The sequence below is a fragment of the Schistocerca serialis genome, chromosome 3 (genome assembly GCF_023864345.2).
Source record: "Schistocerca serialis cubense isolate TAMUIC-IGC-003099 chromosome 3, iqSchSeri2.2, whole genome shotgun sequence".
NCBI classification, from domain to species: domain Eukaryota; kingdom Metazoa; phylum Arthropoda; class Insecta; order Orthoptera; family Acrididae; genus Schistocerca; species Schistocerca serialis.
The window spans coordinates 73,121,084-73,138,983 of record NC_064640.1 but is presented as its reverse complement, the minus strand read 5'-3'; the positions used below and the strand labels follow the sequence as shown (position 1 = coordinate 73,138,983).

The 17,900-nt window shown below is 36.5% G+C and overlaps 1 protein-coding gene across 3 annotated transcripts in view; it reads left to right on the top strand.

Moving 5' to 3' along the window:
- LOC126469731 (neither inactivation nor afterpotential protein G-like) overlaps nucleotides 1-17,900 on the top strand; it is a 240,592-nt gene that overhangs the window by 66,862 nt on the left and 155,830 nt on the right. For 2 of the 3 annotated variants that reach the window (XM_050096931.1, XM_050096930.1), the window contains exon 5: nucleotides 13,100-13,330. The exons of the other annotated variant lie outside the window; for it this stretch is intronic. In XM_050096931.1, coding sequence (XP_049952888.1) covers nucleotides 13,100-13,330 — 231 coding nt within the window. The remainder of the gene's footprint in view (nucleotides 1-13,099; nucleotides 13,331-17,900) is intronic. 3 annotated transcript variants of the gene reach the window in all.

Here is a 17,900-nt window from a genome sequence, read left to right as displayed (position 1 = left end):
ATGCCATTAGAATCCTATCATCAGTGTGTGACATGCAGCATCTTTTAGTTACATATTATTCAGATGTACACACAATTCTTAGCTATGGAATTCCTTTTTGGGGAACAAATGCATGAAATATGAACACAGTTTTCAAACTTCAGAAAAGAGCCATAAGAACAATAACCAAAAATACTAGTCAGGCTCATTGTAAAGATCTGTTCAAAACACTGAAGATTTTAACTGCTCCATGTGAATACATTTACCAGTCAGTTATACACATAAAAAATAACATTGGTAATTACTGCACAAACAGCTCTGTCCATGACCATGGAACAAGAGCTAGACTCAACTGACATTTACCGAGAAAAAATAAACATAAAACTCAAAACAGCATTTTCTACCAAGGAATAAAACTGTACAATAAATTACCAAAAGAGATTAAAAAACTGCAAAAATACACTTATTTAAAAATGCAGCTAAAAAGTATCTGTTATGCAATAAATTTTATACATTGAAGAATTACTTAGATAAAACAGAGTAGGGGTCTTATAAAAAAATGTGATACAAATAAAAAATAATAATAATGATTATAAAACATCCAACATTCCACATAACACCTTCACTTTATGTCTTTTTCCTTCTTTTTCCTTTCTAGAAATACTTACCTCCAAGCTATGCATAGCACAATACTAACACCTCTTCCTCTTTCTGAGCTCAACATCTCACTCATTATGGAGGGATGCTGACTCAGTTTTTTAGGATAGCAAATGGGAAGTTGTGATACAGAATCTGGCCCATAGATCACCAGTGTGTGTGTGTGTGTGTGTGTGTGTGTGTGTGTGTGTGTGTGTGTGTGTGTATGTGTGTCTGTAGTGAGTGCAGTGTTATGAAACAATGTGCATATAGTGTGTGCAGTGACTGATAGTGAGATATGGGTGTACACTGTGGTATTAGATTATTTAATAAGTTATATGTAAAAAAAAGGGATTGTATACCAGGAGTAAATCTAATGATTGTCTCTAACTAGAAGTCTGTAAATATATGTGTATATGAATTAGCTTATTTTAAATGGGTCTAAACTTGTAAATACTTGACATGTCCTATATCCTTGTGAAAAGAGATCTACAGATCAATAAAGCAGAGTACTACTGCTACTAAATATGTCAGGTACATGACTGCTGTCACATATTATTTTGCTGTTTCCTTTAATAACAAAGTTCTTGCATTTCAGTATTGATTCCTCTTTTGCTTCTGGCCCATGTATATTTCATTAATTTTCTGATTTATTAATTTCTGGCATTATACAAATGTTGTGTTAATTTTAATCATTTTTCTTATGACATATTGATATATGAAATCAGTCCTACTCCTGTATTTATCCTAATCATGCCATATAATTTATGTTTTCCCTTGCACATGATCCTTCAGTCAGTTTTCTGAAAAGCTGCTTTGAAACATTTTGATGTCTGTTCATTAGGTGTGAAGTTGAAAACTTAAGGGAAATCAGGAAACTAAATTAAATCTTTCAAAGTCCAGGATGAAATAACAACAATATTATGAAAAAGATAGGTTGCCACTTACCATATAGAGGAGACACTGAGTCACAGACAGGCACAATGAAAATACTGCCACGGATTTTAGCTTTCCCCCCAAAAGACTTTCTTCTGCACACACACACACACACACACACACACACACACACACACACACACACACACACACAAAAGCATAGCTCACACACTCATGATCACTGTCTCTAGCCACTGTGGCCACAGTGACCAGAGACATTGGTCATGTGTGTGTGAGCTGAACTTGTGTGAACGTGTGTGTGTTTTTTGCTTCAGAAGAATGCCTTTTGGCTGAAGGCTAAAGTGTATAGCAGTATTTTCATTGTGCCCGTCTATGACTCAAGGTCTCCTCTATATGATGAGTGGAAATCTAATCTTTTCATAATATTGTTGTTATTAATGACAAATTATATCTTTAATTCAGTAAAAACTATTTTCACTATGCATCGAATAAACTAAGTTCTTAGCTTATTTGTTTTATATTATTGGCAGATCATATGGCAGCTCAACATAAGAGTCAGTATGACTTTCTTCGATGGAAAACAATAAAATGCATTGGTTTTTTAACATAATCCAAACTGGGTTTGTTTAAATCATTTCCTTTTGTAAACAAACTTTTGTTTCAATATGGCTTAATTTCACACATGCAGCAACAACATTTGAGATCACAATAGTTTCAGCTATTCAGTGTGTTTTTTAACCTGATAGATTTTCTCCTAGGGAGTAGTTATTACATCTACAGTACACTGCTACGCATACACAATGAGAAAGGAGCATCAGGGCTCCACATTTCTTGACATGCTTTGTAAGACTGGGTTTCATCTCACCTAACTAGAAATATCCAGAATGTAGCCTCAAGAAACTTCAGGTGTGAATGTGATATAACAGCATCTCAGAATGGAAAATAATGTCTATGAATGTACGACAGGGATTGATATTGGTTCTACTTTTGTTCTTATTATATGATATGATCTTCAATCCTACAGTCCATGGCCAATTTATTAGATGCACTGCACATTTTCAATGTTATTTGTAATAATTACATGTTGAGTACTATCTTTAGTGTGATTAATGGGAAAATTTATGACAGATATTCAGGGCACTTATTACATTGTTGAAGTTTGTATCCATTGTTGCTATGTGACATAGGAGTGTTGACTTATCCAAGGAGCAGAAATAATTCTCTTCACTGATGATGTAAGCTTTATAATCAAGCCTACTGAAGTAACTTCAGTGTATTAAAATGTAAATAATATTTTCTTGAAAATTAATCTCTGGTTCTCTGGAAATGGAATGTAACTAAACTGACACGAAACACAATAAATGCAATAATATTTTCTGCAGTCTGATCACACCATTAAGAATAATGCAGGAGGCTAAATCAATAAATGAACAGGACATTCTAAATTATCAGGTGTTTATTTCATAAGAACCTGAATTGGAAGTCATATATTAAAGAAATTCCTAAATTTCTAAGCTCACAATTTCTCCACTATGGATCATACTAGATTTTGATGGTGAAAATGTCAAAAATTTCAATTTCTTTTTCTGTTTTCATTCACTAATGTCTTATGGTACTATATTCTGTAGTAACTTATCATTGAGGAAAGAAGTGTTTGTTGCACAGAAACTTATAACAAGAATGACATGTGGTGTCCACTCTAGAATCTCTTGCAGAGATCTATTTAAACAGTTGGGAATTTTGAAAGACAGTATCACAGTATTTTTATGCCCTTATGAAGTTTGATTCAACAATCATTCACAGTTTGAAAACAGCAGTGATATTCATAAATATAATACTAGAAGCAGAAATAATATACAGTATCTCTCATTTAGCCTTAGTGTGGCACAGAAAGGACTATTCAGCTATAAAAATCTTTGATCACCTACCCAGTGATGAAAAGAATTTGATACATAATAAACTTAGCTTTAAATTCAAATTGAAATTGTATCTGCTTGACAACTTCTTCAACTCCACAGAAAAATTTCTGAATATGAAACAATATAATATAAAATGTGTGTATACATATATGTGTACTTGTAAGTAACCATATGGTACACGGCTGTCATTTCCTTTCCTGTTCCACTCGCAAACAGAGCCAGGGAAGAAAAACTCTCTAGATGCCTCTGTATGGGCCCTAATTTCTCTTTCTTTACCTTTGTGGTCCTTACACAAAATGTATGCTGGCAGGGTAGAATTGTTCTCCAGCCAGGTTCTCTAAATTTCCTCAATAGTGCACCTTGCCTTCCCTCCAGGTATTCCTATTTGATTTGGGTTCCTGAAAGCATCTCCATAATACTTGCATGTTGTTCAAACCTACCAGCAACAAATCTAGTGGCAAGCCTCTGATTTGTTTCAATATCTTACTTTAATACAAACAGATGTGGATCCCGAACACCCAAGTAGCACTCAATAATAGGTTGCACTAATATCTTCTATGCAGTTTCCTTTACAGACACACCACACATTCCCAAAATTCTCTCTATAAACTGAAGTCGACCATTTGCCTTCCCTACTACAATCCCTATATGCTCTTTCCATTTCATATCATTTTGCAATGTTACGCCCAAACAATTAAAAAATGTGGCTTTGTCAAATAGCACAGTACTAATGCTATATTTGAACATTATGGGTTTGTTTTTCCTACTCATCTGCATTAATATACATTTTTCTACATTTAGGGCAAACTGCAATTCACTACAACAACTAGAAATTTAGTATAAGTCATATTGTATCCTCCTAAAGTCACTCAATCATGACATCTTCCTGTACATCACAGCATCATCAGCAATTAGCCACAGATAGCGACCCACCCCATCCACCAGATCATTTATGAATATACAAAATTATAATGGAAGTATCACACTTGCCTGGGGCACTCCTGACAATACCCTTCTCTTTGATGAGCACTCATCATCTGTACTGGTTTCTATTATTTATACTTTTCCCTATGTTTGTACCTTTGTTAACAGCCTGCAATGGAACACTGTGTCACATCCTTTTCAGAAATCTAGAATCTGCCTGTTGACCTTAATCCATAGTTCTTCATATTTCATATGGGAAAAGGGCTGCTGAATTTTGTATGAGTGATGGTTTCTAAAATCATACTGATTCATGGACAAAAGCCTTTCCATATCAAGGAAATTTATTTTATTCATACTGAGAACAAGTTCAACAATTCTTCAGCAAACAGTTGTTAAGAATATTGGTCATTAATTTTTTTGGGTCCTTTCTTTTACTCTTTTATACAGGAGTTACCAGCACTTTCTTTCCAGTTGCTTGGGCTTCAACTTGGGTGAGTGATTCATGGTGAAAGCAAGCTAAGTGGCCAATTCCAAAGAGTACTCTTTGTAAAAGTGAATTTGGAGTCCATCTGGAGCTGCCAACTTATATGTATTTGCTGCCCTGTACCAGGGATACCTACTGCTAAGTTGTCCTTGTGTGTGTATGATGGTCCAATGATGGTATGTTAGTATGATTCTCCTGATGTAAATTTCTTAAATATAAAATTTAAAGTTCCAGCTTTCCTTTTGCTATCTTGCACTGCCTCACCAGAGTGTTCAACAAGCGATTTTATGTAGGACCAGAATTTTCTTGGGTTCTTTGCCAGATCTTTTGCTAAGGTATGATGGTGGTAGTTACTGTGTGCTTCCTGTATAGATCTTTCTGCAGACACACAAATCTCTACTAATTTTTGCCTGTTGTTATCTATGCATTCTCTTTTGAACCAAGAGTGCAACAGCCTTCATTTTTTCAGCATTTTACAAATTTCATTGTTAATCCACAGTAGATGTTTTCCATCCTTAAACCACTTACGAGGCACATAATTCTCCAGAGCACAATTTATGGTCTGTTTAAATTTTGCCCATAATTCCTCTACATGGATCATACTGGAACTAAATTTTACCAAATTATTGTGTAAGTGAGATGCTAACAACTGCTTATCTGCTCTTTCTAGCAGAAATACTTACCTAGCTTTCTTGTTCCATTTATTAACTTCAGTAACCATAGCCACTCTGACCATATCATGATAACTATTCTCCATCTCTATAATGACACTGTCATTGGTGTTAGGCCTGTTTGTAGCCACAAGGTCTAAAATATTTCCATTGCATGTAGGCTGCTGAACCAGCTGCTCAAGGCAGTTTTCGGAAAATGTGTTCAAAAGTACTTTGCAAGGCTGTCTTGTCTGTACCCCCAGCAGTGAATCCATGGATGTCACAGCCTGTACTCATTAGGTTAAAACTGCCTCCAACTAGTATTTCATGATCTGTGTACTTACATGCCACTTGCCATAGACTTTCTTTGAATGACTCTAAAACCATCACAGTGGAATTGGGTGGACAGTAAAAACATCGAACAATGAGCTAGATTCCACCTAGACCTGCTATGCATGACCAGGTAACTTCACTGTAACCCTCAAATTCGACCTCAATAGAGAAAATATTTTTGTCAACTGCAACTGCCTCATATGGCATCAAATCTGTCTTCTCAATGTACATTCCATGACTCACTGAATATCTCAAAGGTTTCTACCTTTGGTTTCAGCCAGCTCTCTTCCCTGAGAATAATTTAAATATGAGAAATTTTTGAGGACAGTAAATTCAGGAACTTTGTTACTAATACTTTGACAATTTACTGATAAAATTTTGACAGTCACAGTGTTTTTATTCTGTACCACCTAGCCTAAGAAAAAACCATGTGCTCTTCACAACTAAGTATCTGCTTCCTGTGTGTAGTGCATCCCTGACCTATCAAAGGGAGCCCTACAATTCCCCACTTGATAACACAGGTCCAAACATCCACAGATAAGACTGTCACAGATTCAATGAAGCCCTTGGTTGAGACCATCCACTCAACTCCAAACCAAAGGACACAGATCAGCTAAGGCAAAAATGCTGTAAGTTACAAGTTGTGCTTGGACACTCCGCGTGAGGCCAGCAGTCTTCACCGCTTCCGCTAACTGTCCATATGAACTGAGGATGGTCTCAGAACCCATGCAACAGACATCATTGGTGTCAATGTGAGCCACAACTTGTGGATATCTGCACTGTGCACACTCAATAACCAAAGGAAAGGACTCCTCCATATCTTGCATGAGGCCCCCTGGTAGACATACCAAGTGCACACTGACTTTCTTTCTGGCCACAAATGCTATCTTTGCAAGGGTTTCCATAACATGCCTAATATTTGAGCTATCAATAATTAGCAAACCCATGCTCACATGTGTGTGCTTGGATCCTGCAAAAGGAACACCACCTGTTCCCTCACAGGACAAATAGATGAGGCGTGACAGCCAGTCTCCATATTAGCCCTCCTCCTAAAGTTACACAAATGCATTACCACCCACCACTCACCCTGCTGTGATGGCGGATCCACCATGTTGGGTACACCAGGAGGTGCAGCACCTGTGGGTGAAACGTAATACCTGAGGTATCCAATGGGGTGCACCAAATTTTCCACCACTGCACCAGCCTGAAGGTGGCTGACTGTAGCTAAAAGTGCATTCACGTGTTTACAAACTGCGGCCAGTGACTCCTGCATACATATACAGCATGCACACATACTACCCAGCCAGCCAAACTAACTGAAGAAGTAAACTATGAAAGCAATTAAAAACCTAGATATGCAACTCGCTACGCTGTTGACATTTAACCTACAGATGCTGACACTTTAATGAGCTGTGCAGCTGGTTGTTCAGCGTAAATTAAAACTGCACAACAGAATGCCTGATTTACACATACAGTTAAAATAATGTAAGATTAAATCTCTTAAATAGAAAAACATGCCCAAAATTGTAGAAATATACTACTAAGAAAACATAGGAAAAGATAAATACATAATTTGCCACAGTTGAGATGTGTAACAGGTGACAGCTGTTATGGTCAGAATTTTACCATATTTTTCACTGATTGAGTATACTATAACTGTGGAACTGACTTGCTCCACATTATAGCAATAGACCACGATTACAATCCATCCAATGTGTAAATACAAATAACTAGCACATACAGAGCAGAAGCCCAGACATGTATAGTAATTCCAACAATAATGAATGGAGGTAAGTCAGCACTTGCTTGAGGTTGTGTAATAAGCTGGAGTGAAATCTTTAACTTGCATTTAATTCGAAAGAAAGGTTAAGTTACTATTTTCAGATTGAAAAGAGTTGTATGTGAAGTACTCTCCACCACACACCAAAATGTGGCTTGCAGAGTGTAGATGTAGATGAAACAAATTTTATTTATCAACAGGACAATGGTAGTAACCATAATGTAACAAATACTGTAATTGGGTTGCTGTGGAACACTCCAAGCAGCTTAAGACACTCCACAATCTCTTGATTTTGGTGTACTGAAAATTTATGGAACATTTTAGAATCCTGCACTAAAAGCAATCCTACTGCAAATAAAACTAATGTGATGAAGCCACTTTCAGAAGCCAGGGGTAAAATATTGCCAGTGTTGATATCGAAATTGGTAGAAGGAATTAATAAATACCTTCAAAGTGTAGTTATCTAGCAAGATCTCTGTTTATGATTCCACTTAATCTGACAAAGTGTATGCTCTTTGTAATCTTGTGTTCCTATTTTTGTAAGTAAGACATAATGTAGCATTTTCAGCTTTGTCTGTTTTGTCGATATTCGCACAGTTACTCATCCTCACCCAATCTTCAATGTCAAACTGCCTTTGCTGCACAACACTTTAGTCCTGCACACACTGCACACAACAGCAGCAGAGCAAAGGGGATCCAACGTTTGTAAAGCATGCAATCCAATGAGGCAGAGCACAGAGGCACAGTGCAGGCATGAAGCTGGGAAGGACTCTGTCACTTTGTCCAAGCAGCACAGTTTTCCTTTGCACCCGCTGCAACTGTCGTCAGTGTGTCAGATGTTTCATCAGGTTATGCTTTGCCAGTATTGAGCTTTTGGCAGCAGTATGCACATCTCCAACCACCGTTAACTCTTGTTGACTGTATGAAAAATATTTAATGATGGAATATTTCATTCACTTAGTTCAGGATGACTCAATGCTTCATGATAACAGTGATACAGACTACATGAGGGAAAGTTGAAGGAAGAAATATGGACTAAAATAGCAGAGGAATTACATTGTAGAAATTGTAAGTATTAGTTTTTGCAAGAACTTACCTCAGTCTTCCCATCAACATATGAAAAACAGATGGAATTTTTAATTCCAAATTTGACAAACAGGAACACAACAACAACAAATATGATGGATACTGATCACAACAGAATGACTATTACAAATTATGACAGAGACAATGACATCACAGGAATAAAATGTAATGAAATACTGGATGAACCAGAACAGACATTGCCAAAAGAAAACAGTTGATGCCAATAATGTGATACTTGAGAGCATAAACAGCTGTGAAGAGAGAGCTAAGAAATGAGACAATTTATTTGGGAATGCAGTCGAACAAGAAGAAGATGATTTGTATCAATTTTTCATATCAGTGTATCTCTCAGTCAAAGAAATTCCAAAAGCCAACCAGATACCAATGAAGAAAAAAGTGCTACAGATCACATCAGAAAAACAAGAGGAAATATTATGTAAATCAATGATACCACATCAATTATGAACATCATTATCATCCTCTTACAATTCACCTATTTGGAGAACACCGAAACTATATATGTGAATAATCCTTCAGCATCTACCAGATCAGCTACTACTTCAGAAAGTTATTGTGCTGAAATGTGTTTGAACATACTGCATGAACTTCATGAGTAAATATGTCAAATATATACAGTTTCTTTGAATTCTTGAATTTACATTGAAATTTTTTCTCTTAATTATAATAAATATTGAGAGAAAAATAAGTTAGATTTTTACTGCATACTTTAAACATACCCCTAACTTTTCTTTAGTAGATATGGGGTCTTGCAAGTTTTAAGGTTTCCTCTATCATCGTGTGAATTCCTTCAAAGTGTCATCAGTTTAATCAGAAGTTTTCCTTGAGTAGTTGAGCAGTAATCACCACAGACACCACACATTCACCATATGTTCTTTGCTTTTGCTTATACTTGCTGCTTCACAGAGACCTTTCACTGCTCTTATACGCACAAAATAAGAATAAAAAGTAAATCACAGTTCTGGATCAGACTCAGAATCTAAACCTAACTACATGAAAAGGTTTACAGTGGACAAGTAGGATGTGCTGAACTGTGTGAGCACATCATGCTGAATTCCAGACGCTCTGCTCCTCTGCTGTGCCTCTGTTCTGCCCCTGTTGTATGCAGTGTGTGGTGGGCCTTAATTTCCTGGATTTAGTCTGTCCATGTTAGTATGATAATTTGACGACATGAATTATTAATGGAAAAAATGGAAACCCTAATGTTGAATAATGGTTGCATGTCTAAGATTGGTGCTTGCTTAAAGTTTCATTTTATTTGATGCAATGATCCATTTTTAATTATTTTGCATAATTCCCATGTAAAATAAATGTAGCATCTACAATCAGTGTCACATTTCTTCTTAGCACAATAATTTGTCTCCTAAACAAGCTCCACAGTCATAATATCCAGATGTCCAAATACATTCTATACTTGGTGTTATTGAAGAGAGAGCAAAGGTAGGTGTGTAAGGAAGTGATTCAATATGGCTACTACAAAGAAAACAGGTCTAATACGTATTATGCATATGGAGACACAACCAGATGGTTTTATCCATAACATATGTATGTTATTTTCTCCCCTAGAAAATCAGTAACACTCTGCCATTAGTCATATTTGCATCAATAAGACACAAATAAGTGATGAGCCTAGGAATACTCCATGCAAAGTTCCACTTTTTTCGGGGATAGCTGTAAAATATTTCAAGGCCCATTATTTCCTTTTGGTGTACAATATATATATTCCATTCCTTCTCACTCATATCAAACAAATGAAATGATCAGATTTTCTTCGTGTGGTGTTTGTTGTTGCAGGCCTACCAGAGTATGTGTCTACTGTTTATTGTAGATGTAAGCTACATCTCTTTTTATGACTCAGCCAATAGGGCCATTCTGCAGGATGTCTAAGACAGTTGCTGTCCTCAGTGCCATGTAATTATTGTATCAGAAACATGCTTATATTCCCGAGAGTTTCATGAGGCATAGTTTAGGAGAAATGCCTCAAGATCTTCTTGAGACAACCACTCTCATATCTCATTCCTAGTTATGGCCTCTCTTACTGCAGCAATCATACATTATCACTACTTTATTGCTATTAAATGATGATATTTTCCCTAATAAACTGCAGTAATCTTTTACATATTTGTGATTTGATATTAGATAGTTGTGTTTTAATCTTATTTACTTCTATGGAACCTCAATTTGTGTTGATGTTCATGTATAGAGGGGTTTCTTACATATTTCTCAGTGTGTTTTAGTAAATAGTATTTTGATGGAACTGTCAAAATACCCTCTGCTTTAGATAACTCAAAGCAGCAACTCATGTACAGATAGTTTTTATATCGAGCATTCCTTCCATTGGGCAACATCTTTCCCACAGTGGTTACACTGGTTCCCATCAGGTCACCAAAGTTAAGTGCTGTTGGGTGTGGCCGGCACTTGAATGGGTGACTGTCCTGGCTGCCATGTGTGGTTGCCATTTTTTGGGGTGCATTCAGCCTCATGATGCCAATTGAGGAGCTACTCGACCGAGTAATAGTGGCTCCGGTCAAAGAAAACCATCCTAATGACCAGGAGAGTGGTGTGCTGAGCATATGCCCCTCCTATCTGCATCGTCAGCTGAGGATGACATGGTGGTCAGATGGTCCTGATGGGCCACTTGTGGCCTGAAGACAGAGTACTTATTCATTCCCTTGAATATTTTCTGGTGACTGATGATAGAATGGATACATGCAATTTACACAGAAGTTATTACATTTTGATGTAAATATTGACAGAGCGTTTGTGTAACAGGTGACTTTTCTTAGAATTACTATACATTCTCCTTTTCCCACACATGTCCTCTTTATGAGGCAAGAAAATGTGTCTGGCTGGATTTAATAAAAATCTACAAAATGACCTCTTTTTGTGGTCTCCAAGAAAAGAATGCAATTTTTGAACAAAGGATATCAGTCATCACTGTCATTAATAGCAAATTCTGTTGCTGAAGCTATTTCTGTTTTAGAATCTACTTTAGAAACTCCTAATGGAAGGTATAAACATAATTATATGCCCTTAGAAATAAAGTTAATACATACACATAGAAGGGGAGAAGGTCACTCACAGTAGTGTGACAGCTTTGGCAAAGAGATGACAGTCATGTATAGTTCTGCTATTGAATATCGACAGAAGTGCTTGTCTCAGTATCAACAGTTCAGACTTTTCAAGTGGATGCAGCTGTCAAGAATTCCTATTTGGGAGGATGTTCAAAGCTGTGTCACAGTATCCCAATGAACAAACAAATGTTACTGTTAATGATAAATTGTACTTTTATCAGTTTCATAATTTTATAAAATTTTTGAAAGACTATAAAAGGAAAAAAACCAACCAGCAGCTGAAATGTGGTGTGAATATTTTAGTCAGCCATCTAGTGATGTTTGTTATTCTGAACTGCTAAAAATTATAATTCTTTTATCCTACATCTAGTCATAATGCTAACACAGAATGTGCCTTTCCTCTTGTAAACACACAGTGGACCAAAGACCGGAATAGATTTAAAACAGAAAACTTAAAAGGTTTTGTGTGTGTCCAGTATAATTTCAAACACTTGAATTACCTGAGCTTTTATGAATAATGCTCGGAAACAAAAAAACTGTTAAGGAAGATTTCTTCATCCTCCAAATATCCAAGGCATAAAAGTGAAAAAGACAATAATGGGATAACTATGTGTAGTTACAACAAATAAACTGTCAAAGTACTGCATATTTAGTCTTAAAATACCCAAAGAAAGTCACTCATTTAGTTTAGGGTAGTTTTACATTGTTAATTTTTAAGTTGTAAGCCACATGATTTTATTGATAAAGTGTATCCTCTTTTTAATGTGTCCATCCTCTTTTTATGTGCACTGTCCTCTTTTTTATGATGAATGTATGGTAGCCCTAACTTTTCTGAGAGTATTTTGATGCCTTACGCCTATCACTGAAAATTCACAATGTTCCTTCCACCTTAGTGAAAGCATGTAACTCTTTTCTTAATGCAGATGCCATGCACATTGTGCTGCAGGGGTAAGCTTGTGCATATGAATTCAAAGTTAGTGCACTTACTGCTAATTTGTCCACTATCTTTGTGGCTGCTGTTAAATGTTGTCTTTCAGAGTGAATTTGAGAAGAGTCTTCCAAGTGTTGAAAAACATTGAAAAAATATGTAGAGTGAGGTCTGTTTAATTCAAGTTTTCAATATGCTTTTGCAGTATGTTCCTAGAAAATGACAAAGAAAAAATAGGAAAAAGATAACACTTAGGGTTACTGGGCACCATTGTGTCAGTGGCAGTCATGGCAGTAGCACATGTTAGTTTCCGAAATAATTTTTCTAACTTTTGCTGCACTCATTTACCTCTTTTCACCTTAAATGAATGTAATAAACACTATATTTTCAGATGCAAAGCCAGACGATTCCACTAAATACTGTTGATCCAGAAGAAATGAAATTAGCTGATGCTTTTCTGAATGCTGGCAAAGAATTGGAATTACCTAGTGGGGAAATAAACTTTAATCTAATACAAAGCACAATACACAAAGGAGAACGATGGAGCAGTCTTCATGGTTATTTGTTACCAGCCTTGGGGCAGACAAATTTAGAAGTGCTTCTGAATACAGCAGTTAGTAAGGTATAAAATGGCACTAAGTTTTTTTACTCATTTTACTAAAGCTTGTAAAATAACATATTTCAAACCCAGGTTTCACTCAGGGACACCTCATTTCTACTATTTATATGTAATGTACAAGCAGAATGTCAATGGAAATTTTGAAGACAGCCATTGCATATTTATTTTTTCATATTATCACACAGAGATTGAGATCTGTAGGTGAGTACTTACAGAATGCAAAATACATTTAGGCTTACAGTTTAAATATTGGAAGAAATGCATATTTCCTAAAATATGAGGCTAAAAACAATCACCACATATGTCTATGGATTGAGGAAGTGAAGAAAGCTGTGCATTTTAAACAACAGCCATATCAAAAGTTACAGACAAAAATTGGAATATTTATCATCAATGTAAGAGTGCAGCCAAGAAGACAGTTGTGGCAACAATGTCAGTCCACTTAAGTGACATATGTGGTAAATTTAAAGCAACTTCTGGAGAGCAAGGAATCTACTGAATTGTGAAGCAACTTCATGAACAAACAGCAGACATAGAAAAATTATGTGGAATTATTATACAGGTGGGGTAACAGATCAAGATGACCTGTAATGACCATATCTAAGAGGTGACAGAACATTTGTCTTATTAAAAGAACTATGGTGCTTTCTAGAGAGACTAGATTTATCTGTCATACTTCCAGTAGCTCTACATGTGTGTGAGGGAACAGTAGTGTTATTTTATTCTCATAGTTGCAAGTCACATATATCTGGAATTGCAAAAAATAATTGGATGAAGTGTAAAGTGCTATCATTTCAGAAATGAAACACATTGATTGTATACTACTACAGGTGAATCATGAGAAGTTTGCTGATAAAGGATATGAAAAGGGACTCTGTGGACAACCTGGATAGAAAAATTTTTATCTACATGATTTAGATTAGCTTTTAATACTTTTGCTTGATTTTTGTCTAATTTTTAACCCCATTTATCATACATTTAACAGTTTTTTTTACTGTTCTCTTTGGCTGTATCAATTGTGGCAAATTTACTGTTATCAACACATATAAAAGGGAGTGTTCTGGAGGGCGAAAGTGTATTGTTGAAGGATGGTCTAAGGTGCTGTCATCATTGATACTGCTTCATATCTCATTGCTACAGTGCTGTGCAGATGGATACTCTGAACTAAGTTGTTACAATCATTCTGATAGCCATATCTTAACATTTTACCATCACATGTTATTATAATTTAAATAAACAATTACTTTCTTGCTATAAAGTGGGTTAGGAGTCTTTAAAGTGAATTTTCTCCATTAGTATGCTGTTGTGCATACAGAAAATAAAGTCACATCCCCACCTTGCCACTCTTGGCCTTGGCGTATTCACATATAAGATTGTAATTATAACCACACTTAGAGGTTATGACCGAAAGTTCTGTCATTTGGAATATTTACTCTTTTTTTTATTTTTATCGGTATAGACAACTGGCTAACTGTGTTTGAAATTTGCAAAATATTATCTATCTATCTATAATTTTAATTTGGAAACTAATTATGCAAACTCATGCTGTTGGTGTGAGCTTTCATAAAAATGTATATTCTGAGCCATTTACAACTACTACAGAGCTTACATAAGCACTGGACTATGGACTTAAGTCTAGAGAAAGCATATTATTTTATCAAAATACACATGTTAGTTCAAATTCAAATGTTATCAGAGACATCCATACACCTTTATTATAAAAATTCTAGGTTAGGGTTATTGTGTTCTTCCATGTGTTTGTCAGGCTTGGGAGTTGTCTCTCATATTTTTATAGACACCTGGGCTGATACTTTAATAAATATACACTGCTAAGTATGTGTTTTTGGTGTTCAGACCAGCACTATGCATGTTGCTGGACTCCTCCCCCCCCCCCCCCCCCCCCACCGACACCATGGCTCTTGAATATGCACATAATGGCACACACATTATAGTGTGGGTTTGATCACATTCAGAAGATCATGTGACTGGAAATATCACCATCATGACCTATAACCAATGAGTTTTTGCTAGTACAGCAAATAATCATCATTTGTAAAAAAAACATTTGCTGTGGGTGGTCATATTACCATGCTATGATGCAATCCGGTGTTGGTCCTATTAATGCAGACTGGCAGCACAGTGCATGCTCTGTAAAATACACCCATGCTGGCCACAAGTTTTGTAAGAAATTTTTGTGGTAAAGCATTCCATTCCTCCACCAGCATGACTGACAACTACTGGATGGCCATTGGTGCACACGGACATGCTGCAGTACATCTACCTAATGCATGCTACATGTTATCAATGAGAATTATGTCCATCCCCTGAATATCATCTCATTCCATGAGCTTCTCCACCTGTGCTGTTTGATGCAGCAATGCATAGCAATCCATAAAAATAACGTCAGTCCCAAATGCAGCCCTTAAAAGACACACCTGGGAAAGCGGTACTGTTTTGCAGTAATGTGGACCAGTGAGTGTAGCATGTTCAAAGATTTGGATGTCATGATACCCATGCATCATTAGGACTCACCACAGCATATCACATGAACCACCGAAATGCTCATGTTTGATAATATTTCTGGATGCATTAAGTGTTCCCACCTCTGGCCATGTTAAGATATGCACAGAATCACTACTCATACTGAATCTGCTCTCATCCAAGAAGAGCATATGACCCTATTCCTCATCGGTCCACTACCTATGCTCTTGATACCATAGCAAACGGTGCCTCCAATGTGCAGGTGTCAACAGAAAATAACATAGTAGTGATCAGGTAAAGAGACCACCTCCACAATGCAGTTGCCCTGCTAATGTGGAACGTGAGAGTATATTCCTTGTAGTTCCATCTCTTGTACCTGCTGTTTGATGTAGGTCTCTTCTTGCCTGTTGCACAATATAGAGGTCATCTGTTATTGTGGTTGACCACTGTCAACCATTTCATCTCCTCAGGATAGCAATGTATGTAGTTCAGAATGCTCCACATGCATGTGAAATAATGCTGTGAACAGTAGCAAACTCCTGAGCTACACCCATTACACTTCGTCCTCCTCCCAGCTTTTGTATCATTGTTCTCAATGTGAAATCTTCCAAATGTTGTCTTTGACCATGTTGTAATGGCAAACACCCCCAGTGCACCACAACCACTCACTGATTGACACGCAGTGCCTTTTCCCTTTCCTTCAAATCCTTCATGTCGTGGAGGGCTATAGTCATGCCGACCTCACACCATATGATGGCTAGCTTTCTGCCCATGCCTGGCAGACCTCTGACAACATGCTCCCACACTTTCATTCATTTCTACAAAGTGGTTAATACATGATCCAATCACAATAAACTGACCACCTCCTATGTTCAGCATCAATGTGCAATAACCACTCACAGAAAGCATTTTCAGCTGGTTGGGTACATGTTGTGGAAGACTAGTTTTAACGGATCATTTGGTAATGGTAGGAATCAATACCACATCTTCATACTATATGTAAAAATGTCTATTAAGAAGTATAATGGCTTATGAAACTAGGTGCTTTGTGCCCATAGTTTTAACATGGAAATCAATCACAAGAAACAGCTATACTTGTGTCTGTTTCGAAATAGCAGAATTTGTGCTTGACTCACTATTTCCCCATAGAACCAAGGCTAGGAAGCTAGATTTTATATGACCTCACAGCTATGCCTGGTGGATATATCATCTTTCCAGATGTGTCAAAGTTCCACTACACAATGCTATTATCAGTATGATGTTACCTTCTATCCATCTTCAAACCAATAATTATTTATTACATGCAGAACACACACACACACACACACACACACACACACACACACACACAGAGAGAGAGAGAGAGAGCGAGAGAGAGAGAGAGAGAGATCTATATATAAGACACAGATCCATTACTTTTTTAAGTACTGGCTGAAAAAACAGGGGTTTGAAGCACGGTACTGTCTACTGTAAACAATATAGCTGTACTTTTACTTTTCACAACCCCCCATATACATATTTAATATGGCCAGTGCACTATTGTTTAGCTTTCGATAAGCCTCATTAATAGTTTTCAGGCTAACATTCACATACTGCTACAATAGTTTACTGTTGAACATCCATGAACAGTAAAAACCTAACCACAAAGTTCCAAGTTCTTGAAGAATAGAAAGCTATGTATTGAACAGACACTGTCATTGTTTTAAAACAAGGTCTAATTGTGTAACACTCATTTCAAGTTAAGTTGAAGCATTGTTGTTGTTCTAATCGACATAGGTTTCTTGTCTGAAACTTGACCATGGATTGACTGTCTCATGACCCAAAATCAGGCCCTTGTATATCATTGCAGTAACTGGTGCTAAAACTGCACATTGTTTGAAATTAAATTAACTGAAATTACAGTTAAAACTTAACTCATTAAATTAACTGAATACATCAAAAAATTGATTCTTTTTAACAGTTTCTTCTACTACAAAGGTTAAACCAAATTATTTGTTTACCTGATGAAATTAACATATACAGGTATGCAAACAATACTTTTGGCAAAACTGCTATTTACTTTGGAATTAATCAAGGGCTGGCTTTCTAACAT